The sequence below is a fragment of the Rhinolophus hipposideros genome (genome assembly GCF_964194185.1).
Source record: "Rhinolophus hipposideros genome assembly, chromosome: 11".
Taxonomy (NCBI): Eukaryota; Metazoa; Chordata; class Mammalia; order Chiroptera; family Rhinolophidae; genus Rhinolophus; species Rhinolophus hipposideros.
The window spans coordinates 72979188-72998668 of NC_138057.1; the positions used below are offsets into that span (position 1 = coordinate 72979188).

A 19481-nucleotide genomic window follows, 5' to 3' on the forward strand; every position below is an offset into this window, starting at 1 on the left:
CCTGCCCCCCGGTTCAGGGCAAACCCAGGCCCTCCATCTAAACGGTTGGCCTGTTTCCTCCCACATGCCAAATCCCTCCTACCATTTATCCTTCAAAATCGCATCCCTGACGCCATCCAGAACTGCCCCGAATGAGCTGGCTCCCAACTGGGAGCCTGTCAACCCTTTGGCTGCCTTCATTCCTGCAATTATCATTCCTGTATTGAAATGTGTGTCTCGTCTAGGCGTCAGTATTTAGGGCAGTGCCTTACTGATCTTTGCCTTCCCCAGTCTAGCACTTAGTAGGCTTTAAGTATTTGCCAAATGAAGGCATATCTGAACCGATTCTTAAAAGCAGTTGTTCTACCGTCCACGTCAACAGGTTCTCATGGAAGGAACTGACCCTAGTAACAATTTCTGGTTAACCCAGATTTGCTTCTTCAGCTAAACTCACTATGTTTCATTAATATGTGTTTTGAATAGGCATGAAGAAAGCACTCCTGTATTCAAATTCAAGCAACTGCAAAGGAAAGCAGGGGGGAGAAAACAAACCACTCATACCAGAGCTTTAATTGTCACACTTTTATTAAGGAAACGTCCCCATAATAAGTGAAGAGGTAGTTCATAGTATGTCTAACATACAACAGATTTAGAACAGCTATTCACCAGCTGAAATAAAATGTTCTGGGTTGTTTGTTTAGGACAATATTTTAGAAGTAATGACACTGGTCACCTTCCATTTATACATCTAATAAAGAAACTAAGACAAATTAAAACCACATCTGATTTACCTCAGAGCCACTTCAGTTTGGAGTTTGTCTTTAAAATTAAATAATAAATAAATAACAGTGACAGTAATTTTTTTTTTTAAACAAACTATGGTAAAGAGAGTGTTCTCTCCTTTTTAGTTATCCTGGGGATCCATACAATACAAATGCTGAATAACTAAGGTTTTTAAAAATCTTTATAAGAATATGACTAGTTTGGAAAGTCATCTTCCCCTATAAAACGTATTTTATACCAATAACTTCACCATTTTGCAATACAATCTATGAAACATGTATAAACAAAGGAGAAAAGTCAAGTCCCACCAAAATTAAGAAAATGTCTCAGAAACAGGACACCTCTCCAGCCAAGAAATGGAGGAGGCTGTAAATCACTTCAGTGGTTTGCAGTTACAAAAGGTGAGAACTATAACTTTTATTGATACAAAACCATGAAGATGCTGATTTTAAGTGATCAAAGAAAGCAAGGCAGTTTCCTTTATTATTCCTAGTATAAAATAAAATCAACACCTTATCTTCCTAAGACCACATGAGACTAAGCTCTGTGAGGGTAGGGACCACAGCAATCTCACCTTCATATCCTCAGTATCTAGCATAGTGCCTGGCAACAATTGGTGCTCAGTAAATAAATTTCTCGAATGACTGAATGAACCCAGTAATAGTCTCCAACCAAAGAGACCAATCTTATTTGAACCTACGCCTTTTAGTCTTCAAACCAGTAACAAAACAGGACATGAATGCAAGCAAAGGAAGCACTCCAAATTGAAAAAATCTGTGATGAAGTTATGTTCAGAGAAAATGTTGGCTAACATGTTAGTGTCTCACTATTGCATAGAATTGGTACTCTTTGGCTGGATCATATAAAAATCAGAATGCTAGGCAGTATCATTAGATCATATAATGAGTGACTTTAGGCATAAGGTACCTATTAGTCTTATCACTCAATTTTATTCTTCATTTTAAATCTTTTAATAAAAGAAATTATACCACAAATCAGATTCACATGTGAATGCATCAAATTATAATAAGAATTTCCTCTGACTGCTCAAGTTAATCTTAATTTTTGGTTTATCTGTACATGCACTCTCAGCTCAAAACTAAAAATAGAAAATCCCGGTGAAAACTAAACCAACACTGTTTCCAGATAAAATCTGTTTCAAATTTGGATCCTTATCACATTTATTCTTACTTTTCTTTCCCTCCGTAACCAACACCCAGCAAATCAGTCACTTTCCTGGGAAGAATGTTCATTCTCACCAAAAAACAACTAACAAAAATAAATCCTTTTGTCATATTTTGTTTGCAAAATCCAGGCTGTTTCAGAAACTCAACAGGGATTCACAAAGTGAGCTTTTTGCTAATATATTCTTGATCATGTACTAAATCTTTTTAAGCCAAGAGATAGTGAGGTAACATTAGCTCACATTTAGTTACTTATCTACTTTGGCCAACCTTGGCCAGGCCACCTCTTTGGGCTTTGGATACCCCAATTTAAAAAGAAGTGGAGTAAATGATCTCTTAAGATTCTCTAAGGTCTCTAACACTCCTATTACCTAAATCTACCTCATGGGTCAGAAACTAGTAAGACTCAAGTTGTTTCTGAACTATATATATCGTGCTTTAGGAAAAACAGTTATTTTGTTTTTCTGTATTGGAAGATCAACTTTGTATTAGCCATCTACCAAACAAGGCAAGGTGAGACTGTACCTTTATAGGAATTCTGAATGCAAAAACCTGATTGCTCCTCTGTGATCCACTTTTTTCATCTATTTTGGAAATTCAGATACATAAAATGAGAATTCAGACTATTTGTACACTGGACAAAACTTTGAGGCCAAACACCTTTCTGATGGTCAACCTCTAAAACAGGGCAGAGAGTGACTCCCAAATAGCCCCCTTTTAGAGAGAATATTGTAAGTACACCTGGAGCCATCCTGACTTCAAAAGCATCAAAAAATAAGTGACACATGAATTATAAGCATTTGGCTTCTTTGGGGGAAGTCTCCCATGTACATACTGTTGTACAGCTGTACTTCTATCCTTTGTTGGTTATGCTCATGGTGATTCCTAAGAATGTCTGCAGGTGTTGCTGAGAAGACTGCACTCTGGTCTACGTGAACAATTCATCAACATGAAGTCGAGCTATAATACTGTTGAAAAGAGTACAGAACAACCCAAAATACTTCTTTATAGACAGCTCCAAGAAAAGTACAAATGGAAGGAAGCAGATTCATTCATTCATCATACATAGATGAATTATCAATAGGCAACCAGAAGTTCTATCACATATTCAGGCCAACAGCAATACCACCTTGTATCTCAGCCTATGTTCTGCCAAAGAAAAATGTTATTCACTTCTCTTAGCATAGCATCCATTAGTGGAGTGCAGGTGATGTTATTAACTTGTTGGTACCTTCACTGAGAAGCCTCAAATGGTGTCAGTCTAAAACATAAGTCAATGTTAGGTAGACAAATGGAATACTCCTTGGGAAAGGCAAACAGATGTCACAAGATAAATAATTCAAAACAGAAAATGGGAGAGGGCAAAAGGAAGGCAAGACCACTCCGAGCGGTAAGTTGCCTGGTCTGTTAGTGCTTTGATTCACCCCTACCCCCTGCACAGAGGCTTTGGAGAAGTCAAACTAGCAAAATCACTCCTAAAAAGACTCAGACTATTGCCATGTTTTCAGTCCGTTCTAGTTGTGAGCATAAAGCCCCTACTCAATTCACACAAGTACTATCATTCCTTAGGTTCAGGACAGCTTGGGCCAGTTTACCTGCATCCAGCACCTGTGTGGCATCAGGCTGTGGCTGACACCCTTTCGAGTCTGTGACTGTGGTACATGCAAAAGAATCAAAATCCACTGTGAGGTCTTGCACATTTCTTTCATTGGCATTATCAAAGCTGTTTTTGCCATGCAGCTGTTTAAGGTGTTTCCTCAAAACTGGCTTATGTGCAAAAACCATGTCACAATAGTTACACTTATGGGGCTTATCTCCACTGTGAAGGTTAAGATGATCCTGTAAGGAACACTTCTGAGAAAAGGTTTTCCCACAGATCTTACACTGGAAAGGTTTAATGCCGGCATGCACACGCATGTGTCGATGAAGGTTGCCTTTCTGAGTAAAAGTCTTGCCGCAGAGTAGACACATAAAGAGTTTGTGCATTTTTAAGTGGTTGGCGTAGTTCTCCAGGTGACGAAACACCCTGGTACACTTTGGGCATTGGTGATGCCACTGTAGGCCTTTGTCTACACCTCGAATATTGGGCCCAAAGACATCTTTGGAGGCCATGATGATGTTATCACTGCCTGTGTAAGAGAGGGCATAATTGTGGAGGTGGTTTTGTTCTATTTCACTTACTCTGTTTTCCACAGTTGAATTTATCAGGGAGTGCTGGGGCTCTGATGAATGTAAAGCAGTGGGTTCAGAAGAAATAAACTGGTTCTGATCTTTTTTACTTCTAACCTCGGATACATCCCCAATAGACTCTACCTTAACAATCTGAATATCACTGTCCTCCATATCCATACTGTCTTCAGATGGATGAATACAAGGTGAGTCCTGCTTTGGGGAGCCTCTGTCATCTCCCTGCTGTTCTTTGGACTGGGGAGAAGCACTCTGCGGTTCACATCCCTCTTTACTATCCATTGGTTGTTTTGGCTTTATAAACTTCCACAAGGCCTGTGTGCACCGTTCTACAATGTGGCTCATCTGTAGAAAACTCGCAGCAGTCAAGTAATTTACCAGTTCCATCTCAGGGAATTCCAGCACACCACTATAACAGGATAAGAGCAATTGTCTCCCCACTTCGGAACTCTGCAATATGGAGATTTTCACCTCTCCGGAATCATTCAGTAAAAATTGGTCTCTTAAGAAGGGGGAACCTGCAGCAAACACAATTTTATGCCCCTGTACCTCAATATCATCTATGAGAACTGTAACATCACAAAATTTATTCTCTTCTCTTAATTTGTTCATTTTTTGTAACATTGAATCTCCATAATTTTCAAACTTGAAGTGAAGGAGATCTGATCTTTCAGACATTTTGGCAGACCTAAAGAACAGAAATGTAAAAAGGATGAATTTAAGAAAATTCAAACAATTAAGAAACCTGGATTTTCCTTCCAAAACCAATTTTGTGTTGTCATATCTTTTTGTGTGTATCCAAATGAAATTTTCCTTGAAAGAGGAAGCAGCTTTCAAAGGCTGTTAAAAATTACTCCTTGCCAGCATCAAGGGTCAATTGCACTTAAGGAGTGGACTTGTGTCAGTGTAAATAGCCTGGCATTCATTCAGCTTTCTAAGATACTCAATACAAGAACAGTACTTGAGTTACTCCAAGAACACTTTTTTTTTTTTTTTGCTTCTCAAATGAGAATTGTATCAGGTTTCAAAAACAAACTAAAACATTCCAACAAGAAATTATTAAGTAGCTATTTTCTTTCCACATGATACTGTGAACTTGTTTCTTCAAAGACAAAACACTCTTTGCTTTGTATTTTAAAGAACTACAATAACATTGTTTGCCCTCCTCCTGGGTTAAACCCTCTTAATGCTTATTCATACAAGTATTTCTATGATAAAAATGGAAGTGACAGACCTAAAGGGATCATGTTTAGACAGTGTCAAAGGTACAGGTCTTTATCCTGTGCATTTTGGACAAATCTAAACTCCCCAGAAAACATTTCTTGATATAGAAAGTAACTGAAAACGTTTGATGTAGAAAAACCAGATGAACCACTTGGTGGGAATCTGAGTAGGAAGAATCTAATTAATCCTTACTAGATTCTGTTCTTTCTTCTTTATCCCTATTTATCCATCATTACTCATTAACTGGACTAGGACTGATTCATAAATGTTCCTCGGCTTCCAGGTTCTGTTCCCTCTAATGAAACCTCTACACCACATTTCATCTTTCAAAATCACACATCTGATTATATCCAAACGCTGCCTAAAATCCTTCTGTGACTTCCCATTGTCTCGTGGATGAAGACTAACCTCTGGAGTATAAACTCATTAAGTAAACCTAATGATAATTAAGGTAAACATGGCATAACCCATTCAACCACAGAGAAGGTGTCTTTTCCAAAACTCTGCATATTTGTCCCTTTACACAGCAATTCCTTTGGAGAAAGTCCCTATGTTCTGATTCCATAGTCTCCAAATGATTTTCTGGTAACTTGGCTTCCTGTGGTTCTCTCTAAAGGGAAAGATAAATTAGCCATTCCAGCATGATAATTCCAGTCCACCAGACATTGTAAAAATAATAAACTGACCCTCTCTGTCCATATACCAGTCTTACGTAAGGTTTGTAGGTATATCAGGTCTACCCTTGAGAAATAGCTCTACAATCTCAGTGCATCAATAAATTCACCCTGAATTTTGTGTATTCATCAGCTTTGTAGTTGATAATCATGAGAGAAACAGCTGCTCCTGGCCAAATCTGGACCCTGAAACCCAATCTTTATAATTTTATCTTCGATGACGTTGACTTATAAAGGTTCCTAGAACACCAGCTCCTGAAGGCAGATTCCAGGTCTTACTTATACGGCTCATGCCTGGTGCATGATAGCACTCTACCGATTCTAAGCCTTAGCACAGGTATTTCTTTAGTCTAGAACACTACTCCTAGCCAATTCTGACTCCATTATTTCCTCTGATAGGCCCTCCCCTGACCCTTAGACTAGAACAGTTGTATCTACCGGACCCATAGCATAATACTATCAGAACACTCAAAATACTTTATTAAATACTTGTTCCTTCCCCTGCAAACTGCAATCTTCATGGCATTAGAGGGAAACATCTCCATCCTATTCAATGGGCTGTTGGGAACCATCTTCTAATACAAAACACATTTTCCTTTTGCTTCAAATTCTACTTACTGCAGCTATATAACTGGCTAAACCTTCTTAAGTTCAAACTGACATGTATTCCTGCCACCTAATATTGTACTAAACACACGGCAGTGCTCAGTTTGCGTTTATTGAACTTATAGGATTTGTTTGACAGTGGTGAGAAAGAAGAATTGCTGTTAGGAAGACCAGCTCAGTGTCTGCAGGACATGACAGGTCTGAGGCCATGAGAGCCTAGGAAGGAATGAAAATGGGAATAAGGAACAAGGAAAAACGACAAAAGATATTTCAAAGAACTTGGTAACTTACTAGATACAGAAAATGAGAAAAAGGAATGTGTAAAAGGTTCTAAACTTAGTTCAGCTGAATGAAACTGTCATCGTAAGCAAGGTAAAATTTAGGAAGGAGAACTGACGTAGCTCAGGTATTTTAACAAAAATATACATACCTAAATTAATAGGCTCTTCTCTTGTATGGCATTCTGAATGTACAGATAATGAACCATAGCTATAAAGATAAGAGAGGAGGGATGGAGAGAAGCCAATGATGCATCACAAAAAAGATGGTGAACACTAAATAACAAGGAAAAAAGTCTAGGTGATACAGGGAATATATCAGTAAAGAAAGCAGCAAAACTGTATCACTGCTCGGTTTTAGCAATTACAGTAGTTTAATATATTCATTCTGGGAAGTGTCCCAATTTATAACCAGAATTGTAAAAATGACTATTGTTTCAAGTGGCCAAACAAAAAGGGCATTCTATTTTAGAGCTTTTCCTATATCTTCCCTCAGGTCAGTATTTCCCCACTCACACCCAGAAGTGAGCATTAATAGCTTCCATCTACAGTGTGACATGCACGCGCAATACTCAGAGATAATCGTTTCTTGAAGCTCCAAAGATGAGGAGCTGGAATACAGTTTCATTTACTTCCTGTCCATCAATCTCAAGAAACTTAACCAACATGAGGAGCCAAACAGGCATCCCAGGAAAGTGCTTGCATTGACTGGTGTGCTCTAGTCCAAGAATGTGAGGAAAATTTATTCTGTTTAAGTAAGAAGTTTTCCATAATATGTGTCAGCTCATTCTATTGTCTCTTTGATAAACTCTTATTTCCAGGCCACAAGTTTATCCCTTAATTGTTTCCTGTCACTAGTTTCTCTTTCCAATAGACGGGTAAATATTTGAGGACAAGGACAAACGTTACTTTTGACACAGCTCATTCAACAAAGATCAGCAGAATGACTTTTAATATTCCATAAGAAATTATTACTAATTTAATAATTAGTAATTATTATGCTCTTTTTTTTATCATATTGTCTTTTGAGTGCCCTGGGGAAAATTTCTTTCTAGGGTTTATTTCTAAAATACTTTTGACAATATAAAACCAAATTTTAAACTTTATTTTTCTTTTACATTAAAAAATGATAAAGAGAAATAATCGTTTCTTATGAACTTTCTTAATTTTATTTAAAAATTAGAGAAATGAGAGCTAACCTTTACTGAAGCCTTGCTATGTAGCAGGTAGTACTAAGTGCTTTACCTAAACTGACCCACTTAATCCTTAAAATCCCTACGAGGGAGGTATTATCGTCATCCCCACCTTGCATATGAGGAAACTCAAGCTTGGAGAACAGAAACAACTTGCTCAGTTTAAGAGAGGTAGAAAGTGTTAAGTGTTAGAGCTCAAACTTGTGCCCAGCTTTGTGATGCCAAAATCCATGTGTCACACAACTATGCTAGCTTAAGTTTTATCTTATGGATAATGTTAACTGTGGAACTATTCAGATTTCCCTCCTCGTATCCATTCAGCTGTACACTTAAGATTGATATGCTTTTGTGTATTTAGTTCAATAAAAGGTTTATGTTTAAAAAGAAAAAGTACAACTTAGCCAAACCTGTGTCAAGCCTAGAGGCGTTTTAATAGTCAGCCATTGATGTGTTAGTCATATTCCTGATCCCATTTTATTCCCTTATTCTTGTTTTACCTTCCTTTCTTACCTATTTTAACTTTGTTATTTTTCCATCTTAAACAGAATTAAAATGATAAATGTATGATTTTCAGAATCCTCAACTGCAGTTAACTTCTAAGTATAGTTAGTAGTAATTATTGATGATGTTCATAAAAATCACTCACATAATTCTACATCATAGCCGATCTTCTAGTACCAAAAAAAATAAAGAACTGATCAGGTAGAAGAGATTTGGTCACCACATTCTGTTGGTTCTTTCCTCAGAATGATTTCCAAATCCTTTCTCTATTCTTACTATCATTGCCATAGTTCTGGCCCTTATAATCTATTCCCCAGGTTACTGATTCAATCTGAATACTGCCCAATTTCTATTAGTGAGTCTTTCAACTTAGCACTCACACTACCTGGAAATCTTTGTCTTTCATTACCATCATACACCATTTTCAAAGAGGTTGTAATATATACTATAATCTTTCTCTCCATAAACCTCAATCCTTTTCTTCTTCCGGGTAACTTGCGTAATACTACATTCTCCAAGTTTTCACTCTTTTATTTTTACTCATTATATATGTAGTACTGTAAGTACTATATATACAGAAATATATCCTTCCTGGAGAATTTTTGAACATTATAAAGTGAAAGTCCCCTTTCCCAACTACCTTTTGCCCAGTACAGTTTGTTCTAAGTGTGTTCCTTCATGACTCTCTCTCCCACCATTTAAAAAATATTTCTACATGCCTAGCCACAGAAAATGTAAAATAAAATTATGTTTCTTATACATAAACTATACATATAGTTTTGCATTTTTTCATTTATTGTTTTTGAGAGCAATATATGTTGAACAAATATAGATCTAGTTCATTCTTTTCAAACTGTTGTACAGATGTGGGCAAATTACTTAACTACTGGCCTCAATTTTCCACCATTCTTTTGCGGGTCTTTTCCTCAAGGAGTGACTAAATTGTGTAATGGTGAGTACTTCCTTCACAGCTTAGTCCTTGATATTTTTTTTCCCCCTGTATTTTTTCAAGTCTTACTGCCTCAGAAAACCTGTCCTGGTTTCTCAATGTTTTATTACCTTCTCTAATTTAAAAATTCCTAAATCCCCATCCTCACAGCCAACCTTCACCAAACTTAACCTCAACTCAAACTACCCCAAGTTACCTGCCCTAGGCTATTATTCTATCTCTTGAAATGCATGGTGTCTAACTAAGCTCGTGCACTGTCTAAAACACAATATGTCAAAAATAAAAATCTGTGGAGAATGGCCTTAGAACAGTGGATGTGGAGGCAAGGAAACCTGTTAGTATGCCATTATTCTAACCCCTTAAGACAGAAATGATGAGGGCCTGAATAGAGACAACAATAAAATGGAGAGAAGAAACAGATTTGAAAGATACTTCAAAGAACTGATGGACTCGATGACTAAGGTGAGGAACAAGAAAGGAAAAGTCAAGATGACTCCAAGTTATTTGGTTTGAGTGACTGGATGTCTTTGAGAGTGTCATTCCGTAAGCTAGGGAATATTAGAGGAGATGAATGATCACTGGTCTGGTCTTAAAATGTGTAGAGGAGCTGGCACGACATCAAGGGGACAACCCATTAGCTAGCTGGATATGGTCTAAAGTTGAAGAGGAGACCTGATTATAGATAGTGATAGATGAAAGTATCACATAAATTGACCTAATTGTGAAAAAAACTGACCTAAAATGGCACAGTTAGAGGACCTAAGACAGAGGAAATAAATAAAAAACAAATATATTACAAACATAAATCCATTACTTACCTTCTTCTTAATCTGGTTCTCCTTCCAAGCCTCTCCCTTTTTTATCAATGAGCCTACCTTTGCTTAAATATTTTCTACTCCTTTGACTCCGATATTTAGTCACTGCTTAAGGCAGTGGTGTAAAACCATGGATTCTGGAGCTGTATTTTCTAGAATGAAAAACCTGCTCCACCACTTACTAGCTGCGTTGACCTTGGGGAAGTTACTTAACCACTCTGTGCTTCAGTTTTCCCATCTGTCAAACAGTAATATTACTTCATAAAGTTGCTGTGGGAAATTAAATTAATTTTAAAGTAAATTGCATTTAAAAATTATGTTCATTTTAAAATAGCTTAGAACACTGCCTGAAATGTACTCTACAAGCATTTGTTAAGTAAATAAATAAAGCCTGTCAGTTTTCTCCGTGAAATTCTGCGTGTGTGGTCTTTTCTCATTCTCATTTAAAAACCAGTTGAGGTTTCTGTTATTTCATATATCATCAACTCATCACTCTACTAAAATTGCTTTTTAAAAGGTCACTAATCATCTCTTAATAAGGAAATGCAATCATTTTTTTCCCATTTTTCTCAATACTCTCTGCATGAACTCTACCAGTGGACAGTTCTCAACATTCTCTTTTCTTGATTTCTGGCTCTTCTTGGTTGATGGAACTCTGCACTTTTATATTTTATCCCCAGCGTCTGTTTTTGCTACTATAGCAACTACTACTAGCTTTGATTCCTCTTTCTGCTTCACAAATGCAACCATCTCTCCAAATTATTCCCTTCTTTCTCAGTAATCCCTTCCTGATGCCAACCATTCCCAAGGCTTCCTTCCACCTCTATGCTGATGACTCAAACATTTAGCTCTAGTCACAACATTTAGGCTGAGCTGTAGATGTACACTTCCAACTCTGTACTGGACTGTTCCATTAGACCTTTAATTCAACATATTTACAAATAAATTTGTTTTATTGCTGATAGCGGCCTCACTGTTCTGCCACCATCAAGGCCTAAAACCTAGGAATCAACTTTAGTACCTTTCACCCTCAACACTCAATTTATTAGCGTCTTGACACCATTCACTACAGCAAACTTGCCTTCTTTCCAACAATACTGTTATAACTACATTTGAGGACTTCATTACCTCTCACTAGGCTGATCTCACTACTCCTTCAAAAGAAGCTCCAGTACGAGTACCTAGACTTTGGCTAAAAAAGTGCAGTTTACAGAAATTCCCATTCTATAGGCTGACCTCCAGAACATGGCTTTCTACGGTGCAAATCTGACCATTATCAGTCTCCTGCTCAAAACTTTTCAAAAACTAACCATTTCTTTCAGGGTTGAACCTTTCGCTTTCTGGACCTCGGTCTAGGTTGGCAGCCTCTTATTTCTTCTATGCACAAGAGCCGCCCCCCCCCCCGCCCCCATTTCCTCTTCTCACACAAGTTGTGCTCAGTCATTCCTAAACATACTTGCAACTGTTCCGTCTGCCTGAAAAAGCTCTTCTCCACCTTATCCTCTCCAAGAAGTATAATTCAGGCATCACTTTCTTTCTTCAGCTTTCCCAGCAACGGCCCCTTGGCCAGCTCATAAATATATTACTGATACACATATCATAGGGGCACTTATTTGTTTCTGTCTCGCTCCCAAACTTGACCCTGAAAATTGGAACGCTATTTTACGAATCCCCAGTGCCTGGCACAGCGCCAGTAATATAAAAAGTGCTGTAGCCAGTAGCAGATTTGCGGGAAACCCCGGCAAAAGGGTAACCTCATAGAGATTCTCGCGGGCTGACACTGAGGCCTTGCCAGGGCCTTAGCTCTGGCTCGTCCTACAATCTGCCAGAGCCCGGCGTCCACGCCAACTGCGGGGCCTTCGGCTGGGGTCCCAGGAGGAGGTCCCTGGAGCATCCTTAAGCTCCCTACTCCAGACTAGGGAAGGGAAAGGGGCGGGGCGCGGCGTGGGCTGGGCCAAGGGCTCCTTAAAAGTCCCCCCCCCAGGCCTAGGCCAGCCCCTCGGCCCCCATCCCAGTGCAGGTCCTGGCCAATCCAAGGCCCCAAGGGGGCTCCATCTTGAGAGACCCTGTACCCCTGCCCGGTGCTCCGGCCGCCTCCGCACTTACAGACCCAGGGGAAGGCCGCCGTCAGGATCCGGCACCACCAGGAGCTCCGGCCCCTCGGGGCTCCGGAAAGGGGGAGGGGCAGGGAACCCGAGCCAAAGGGGGACCCAACGGAACCGGAAGGGCAGCCCTCGCCGGACAGAGACAACTTCCAGGTCCCATAGTCCTGTCCGCCAATCGGAAGGCTCGGAGGGCGAAGGGGCCGCGAGAGGGGCTTTCCGCTCAGCGGGCGGGGTGCAGACGGAGTTGCCCGGGTCTCCGGCTGCCAGCGACTGCTCCCGCGACCTGATGTGCTGCGGCTCCTTAACGTCTGAGGCTCTAGTTTCTCAGCGGCTTCTCTGGAGCCGGGGCTCCACGGTCTGCTGCCTGCATGGGCTTGAAGGGCGCTTCCGCACTTAAGCCTGGGTGAGTCCCTCCCGCCAAGGGATGTGGACTCACCTCTTTGGGGCCCTGAAAGCAAAAGAAGGTTTACCCCTCCTGCCTTTGGATATTGGTGTTTCCTGGGGATCTCTTGCATCGCGTGGCCTCCGTTACCTACAGAGTTGCTAGCCATCCACAAATTTCACTCGCCAGCCCTGACAGCTTTTATGAGCTCCAGGGCCTACTGCCTAGAAGACATCTCCAATTGATTGTCCCAACGTAAACGTACCTTTTAAATATCTCAAGTTCAGCGGCAGACCTGCTGCTTCTTATCTCTCCTGTGGTCCTTTTATCGGTGAACCGCATTGTCCACGCAGCCCTGCCGGCCAGAAAACTTTAATATTCTAGAATCCTTTTCCTACTTTTCAATCCAATTGCTCACTGGGTTCTCCCTCCTTGGGCTGGAGGGGGCGTTCGTCTTGGATAGAACGCACACAATATTTATCATTTTAATCGTTGGTAAGTGTGAAGTGCAGTGGCATTAAGTACATTCCAAGTGAGTAACTGTCACCCCTGCTATACCTAACTTCATTCTTTTGCATGTGTATGGCGTTTTCCCAGCACTATTTGTTGAAAAGACTGTCCTTTCCCCCATTGAATGGTCTTGGTACCAATGTTGAAAATCAACTATGTGAGGATTTATTTCTGGACTGTATTCTCTAAATTTGCACGATATGTCTGCCCTTATGCTAGTACCATAATGTTTTAATTCCTGTCGCTTTTTAGTAAATTTTGAAGTACGAGTCCTCCAACTTTATTATTTTTCAAGATTGTTTTGGCTATTTGGGGCGCTTTGAAATTCCATATGCATTTGAGGGTCAGCTTTTACATTTCGGAGAAAAAAGCCATTGTAATTTTGATAGAGATGGTGTTGAATCTGTAGATCGCTTTGGGTCGTGTAGATAACCTTACTTTTAAGCCTTCCTGTCCATGAACAGAATGTCTTCCATGTACTTGGGTTTTTGTTAATTTCTTTCATCAAGGTTTTCTAGTTTTCAGGGTGTTTAATTCTTTTTGATACCATTGTCACTGGAATTGCTTTCTTAATTTCCTTTTCATACGGTTCATTGGTAGTGTGTAGAAACAACTGATTTTTGTGAGTTGGTCTTGTACTTTCGCAACATTGCTGGATTTGTTTATTAGCTCTAGTAGCTTTCTTGTGGATTCTTTGGGATTTTCTATTTTAATGATCATGTTGTCTTTGAACAGAGATAGTTTCACCTCTTCCTTTCTAATTTGGATGCCTTTTATTTCTTTTCTTTTTTTAACAGCTCTGGCTAGAACTCCCAGTGCACTGTTGAATAGCAGCAATGAAAGTAGGCATCCTTGACTTGTTTGTGATCTTAGAGGGGAAGCTAAACTATTGAGTATTATTAGCTGTGGGTTTTACACAAATACCTTTATTATGTTGAGGAATTAGCCCTCTATAACTAGTTTTCTGAGAAATCTTATAAAAAGGGGTTGTATTCTATCAAATGCCTTTTCTGCATCAGTTGAGATGATTATGTGTTTTTGCTTCCATTTTGTTAATAGGATGTATTACATTGTTTTATTTTATGTTGAACCACCTTTGTATTCCTGGGATAAATCCCACTTGGTCATAGTAATTAATCCTTTCAATATTCTGTGGATTTGACTTGCTTTTTTGTTGTTGAGGATTTTTGCATCTATATTTATAAGATATATTGACCTATAATTTTCTTTACTTGGGATGTGTTTATCGGGCTTTGGTATTAAGGTAATGAAGGCCTCATAGGATGAGTTAGGAAGCATTCCCTCTTCAATTTTTTGGAACAGTTTGAGAAGGATTGGTGTTAATTCTTCATTAAATGTTTGATGTAATCTATTGGTGGAGCCAGCTGGTACAGGACTTTTCTTTGTTGGGAGGTTTTTGATTACTCACTCAAACTCTTTACTTGTTATAGGTGTATTGAGATTTTCTTCAGTCAGTTTAGGTCATTCGTGTGTTGCAAGGAATTTGTCCATTACTTTCTAGGTTATTTAATTTTTAGCATACCATGTTCATAGTATTCTTTTATAATCCTTTTTATCTCTGCATTGTCAAAAGTAATGTTCTCACTTTCATTTCTGATTTTAGTTATTTGCATGTTTTCTCATTTTTCTTTGTCAGTCTAGCTAAAGATTTGTTGATATTGTTGTTCTTTTCAAAGAAACAACTTAGGTTTAACTGATTTTTCTGTTTTTCTATTCTCTATTTTTATCTCCACTCTAATCTGTATTATTTCATTACTTTTGCTAGCTTTGGATTTTGTTTGTTCTTTTTTCCTAGTTTCTTATGGTGTAAAGTTAGAGTATTGTTTTGAGATTGTTCTTTTTAATTTAGCCATTTACAACTATAAATTTCTCTCTGATCACTGCGTTCCTTCCATCCTGTAATTTTTGTATGTTGTATTGTCATTTTCATTAATTTCTAAGTATATCCTAATTTCCATTTTGATTTGTTCTGTGACCCATTTGTTGTTGTGTGTTTAATTTCCACACTTTTGTGAATTTTCCAGTTTTTCTTTTGTTATTGATTTCTAATTTCATCCCATTGTGGTTGGAGAACGTACTTTGTATGATATTTATATTTTTAAATCTATTGAGACTTGTTTTGTGGCCTAATGTATGGCCTGTACTAGAGAATGTGTCATGTGAACTGGAAAATAATGTGTATCCTGTTGCTGTTGGGTAGAATTTTCTTTATATATCTGTTAGGTCTAATTGGTTTATTGTAATGTTCAAGTCCTCTATTTCCTTACTTCTGCTGTGTTGTTCTGTTCATTATTGAAGAGGGTTATTGAAGTTTGAACTATTATTGTAGAGCTCTTTATTCTTCCCTTTAATTCTGTCCATTTTTACTTCATATATTGTATTCTGAGGGTCTGTTACTAGGATGTAAATGTTTATAATTTTTACATAATCTTGCTTTATTGAAACTCTCATTAATATATAATGTCCTCCTCTATTTCCCTTACTCATTTTTTCATTTACAGTCTGTTTTGCATGATCTCAGTATAACCACACTAGCTCTCTTACAGTTACTATTTGCATGGAATGTCTTTTTTTTATCCTTTTACTTTCAACCTGTTAACATCTTTGGATCTAAAGTGTGTCTCTTCTAGACCTCATATAGTTGTATCATGTTTCTTGTTTTTTTTAATCTATTCTGCCCATCTTCCTTGATTGGAGAGTTTTAGCCATTTACATTTAAAGTAATTACTGATAAAGAAGGACTTATTTATGCCATTTTGCTGTTTGTTTTCTATAGGCCTCATAGCTTTTGTACTTCACTTCCTCTATAACTTCTTTTTTCTGTTTATTTGATTTTTGTAGTGAATGTTTTGATTCAACTTTCCTTTCCTTCTGTATATTTTCTATAGATATTTTCCTTTTTTTTCTAAAAGATTTTATTGGGGAAGGGGAACAGGATTTTATTGGGGAACAGTGTGTACTTCCAGGACTTTTCCAAGTCAAGTTGTTGCCGTTTCAATCTTAGGTGTGGAGGGCGCAGCTCAGCTGCAGGTCCAGTTGCTGTTGTTAGTTGCAGGGGGCACAGCCCACCATCCCTTGCAGGAGTTGGAACAGGCAACCTTGTGGATGAGAGGATGCGCTCCAACGAACTGAGCCATCTGGTCACCTGGGAGCTGAGCGGCAGCTCATTCACTTCATTCTAGTTGCAAAGGGCACAGCTCACTGGTCCATGTGGGAATTGAACCTGCAGCCCCGTTGCCCAGAGCTCGCGCTCTAACCAACTGAGCCACCGGTCTGCCCCTCTATAGATATTTTCTTTGTGGTTGCCATGAGAATTACATTTAACAGCCAAAGTTATAACCATCTAACTGAATTGATACCAATTTCAATACTATACAAAAACTTCTCCTATACAACACTGTCCCCTTTTCCTGTTATTGATCTTACAGATTACATCTTTAAACATTGTGTACCCAATTATGTAGGTTAATATTTTATGAATTTGTCTTTTAAATCATGGAGAAAATAAAAAGTGCTTACGTACCATAATTACAGTAATACTCGCTTTTATAATTATCCATGTATTAATCTTTTTTTTAATTGGGGAAGGGGAACAGGACTTTATTGGGGAACAGTGTGTACTTCCAGGACCTTTTTTTTTTTTCCAAGTCAAGTTGTTGTCCTTTCAGTCTTAGTTGTGGAGGGCGCAGCTCAGCTCCAGGTCCAGTTGCCGTTGCTAGTTGCTAGTTGCAAGGGGTGCAACCCACCATCCCTTGTGGGAATCGAACTGGCAACGTTGTGGTTGAGAGGACAAGCTCCAACCGAGCCATCCGGGAGCTCAGCAGCAGCTCAGCTCAAGATGCCCTGTTCAATCTTCATTGCAGGGGGCGCTGCCCACAGCTCAAGGTGCTGTGTTCAATCTTAGTTGCAGGGGGTGCTGCCCACCATCCATTGTGGGACTCAAGGAATCAAACTGGCAACCTTGTTGTTGAGAGCCCGTGCTCCAACCAACTGAGCCATCTGGGAGGCAGCTCAGCTCTAGGTGCTGTGTTCAATCTTATTTGTAGGGGGCAGAGCCCACCATCCCTTTAGGGACTCGAGGAGTTGAACCGGCAACCTTGTGGTTGAGAGCCCACTGGCCCATGTGGGAATCGAACTGGTAGCGTTCAGAGTTAGGAGCACAGAGCTCCAACTGCCTGAGCCACCGGGCCGGCCCCCATGTATTAATCTTGACCGGAGATCTTTATTTCTTCATATGGCTTCTAGTTACTGTCAAGTGTCTTTTCATGAAAATCTCAATGATTCCCCTTAGCATTTCTTGAAGGGCAGGTTCAATGGTAATGAACTCACTTGGCTTTTTTGAAAACTAGGGACTGTGTTAATTTCTAACTCATTTTTTGAGGGACATTTTGCTGGATATAGAATTCTCTGTCAACAGTTTTTGGATTTTTAAAAAATTTATTGGGGTGACAATTGTTAGTAAAATTACAGAGATTTCAGGTATACAATTCTGTATTACATCACCTATAAATCCCATTGTGTGTTCACCACCCAGAGTCAGTTCTCCTTCTATCACCATATATTTGATCCCCCATATCATCATCTCCCACCCTCCAACAGTTTATTTTCTTTCAGCACTTTGAATATCATCAACCCACTGCATTTTCGCCTCCAAGGTTTAAGATGAGAAATTGGCTGATAATCTTATGGAGGATCCCTTGTATGTGATTAGTCACTTCTCTCTTGCTGCTTTCAAGATTCTTTCTTTTGCTTTCTACAATTTAATTATTCTTCCTCCCGTTTCTCTCTTCTCTCTTCCTGGGACTCCCACATAGGTATGTTGTTTCTCTTGATAGTGTCTTACAGATCCTTTAGGCTCTATTTATGTTTCTACATTCTTTTTTCTTTTTCTATTCCTCAGATCAAATAGGAAGCACAAAGAATCCATCTCTCTACCTAGACAACAGTTGTACTGGCAGAACCTGAAGTAACTGTTTTGGAACGCTGAAGTCTATTTGGAACTGGATCTTCCAGGGGAAAGATGGGTTGGTAAATCGAGGTTAATTCCAGTCAATGTCAGCCTTAATGTGATGGCACCTACCCATTTCCTACCTTTTCAATCTGTGGCAGGCAGCTGTGTTTACATTCAGGTGTGCTTGCCAGAACCAGGGTGGGAAATAAGAACCTTGTTCTCTAAATACTGGGGTTCTGTGTTCTGATTGCTGATTGGTGCTTTTAGGTTCTGAGGTACAGGCACAGAGGCTGGCTGCCATTGTTTCAATCCTCATCAGGTATACTGGTTTCCAAGGAATTTAAAGGAACTTTGCCTGTTTTGTTTGTTTTGCTGTTTTTTTCTCTCTTTTTTTCCCATTTGTGTGCCAGACATTCAAGGATTAGGACATTGAAAGCAACTGGTTATATAGGGGAAATTAGAAAGGAAACATGTATAACCAGGGAATGACACTGACTCATAAAAAACCGGAAAAGACCTCAGGCTTTCACTTCAGGCCGATCCTGATCCCTTGTACAGGAGCACCCTTTAACACCCCAAAGAAACAGCAGACCCAAGGCAAGGAGAAGAATCTGATTTCTAGAGATACCATGTTATAAATTTCAAATGTTCATTTTTCAACAAGAATTCCAAGGCATACAAAGAAACAGGAAAATGTGGCCCAATCAAGGGAACAGAATAAATCAACAAACCATTTCTGAGAAAGTTCAGATGTCAGACTTACTAGATAAGGACTTTAAAACAATGTCATTAAAGAGAAATTATCAAAAGGAACCAAAATGAATTCTGTAGTTGAAAAGTACAATGACTGAAATGAAGAATTCACTAAAGGGGTTAAAACATCAGATTTGAGTAGGCAGAAGAAAGAATCAGTGAACTTAAGGATAATTCTTTTTAAAATATCTTTCAAACCCTGTTCCTTTTTTTCATTTCTTTCCGCCCTTGTTCAGGCCTTTCGGCTCTTAGGCAGCCTCCAAATTGTTTTATGTACCCGTTTTGCCTTCTGTACTCCTACCAGAATGATCTTTTGAAAAACAAATCTGGGCCGGCCCTATGGCTCAGGCGGTTAGAGCTCCATGCTCCTAACTTCGAAGGCTGCC

General features: G+C 39.1%; 2 protein-coding genes across 5 annotated transcripts in view; one reads left to right on the forward strand and one right to left on the reverse strand.

Annotated features, from left to right (window-relative positions):
* Nucleotides 1-549: 549 nt before the first annotated feature.
* On the reverse strand, nt 550-12570 carry ZBTB26 (zinc finger and BTB domain containing 26). 3 transcript variants are annotated; one of them, XM_081067679.1, is made up of 2 exons: nt 12480-12570; nt 550-4821 (listed from the first exon to the last, which is right to left on the reverse strand). In XM_081067679.1, the coding sequence occupies exon 2, from the start codon at nt 4809-4811 to the stop codon at nt 3486-3488; it is 1326 nt and encodes a 441-aa protein (XP_080923805.1). In that variant the 5' UTR covers nt 4812-4821; nt 12480-12570; the 3' UTR covers nt 550-3485. The 3 variants fall into 3 exon arrangements, with proteins under 3 accessions (XP_080923805.1, XP_080923807.1, XP_080923806.1); XM_081067681.1 differs by lacking the exon at nt 12480-12570 and adding an exon at nt 7068-7146; XM_081067680.1 differs by having other exon boundaries at nt 556-4821; nt 12484-12561.
* Nucleotides 12571-12658: 88 nt separating this feature from the next.
* The window catches only part of RABGAP1 (RAB GTPase activating protein 1), a 149256-nt gene continuing 142433 nt past the window's right edge, over nt 12659-19481 (forward strand). The window contains exon 1 of one of the 2 annotated variants that reach the window (XM_081067053.1): nt 12659-13355. The gene's annotated coding sequence lies outside the window, so the exon portion shown is untranslated. The remainder of the gene's footprint in view (nt 13356-19481) is intronic. The other variant, XM_081067052.1, reaches the window with a different exon arrangement.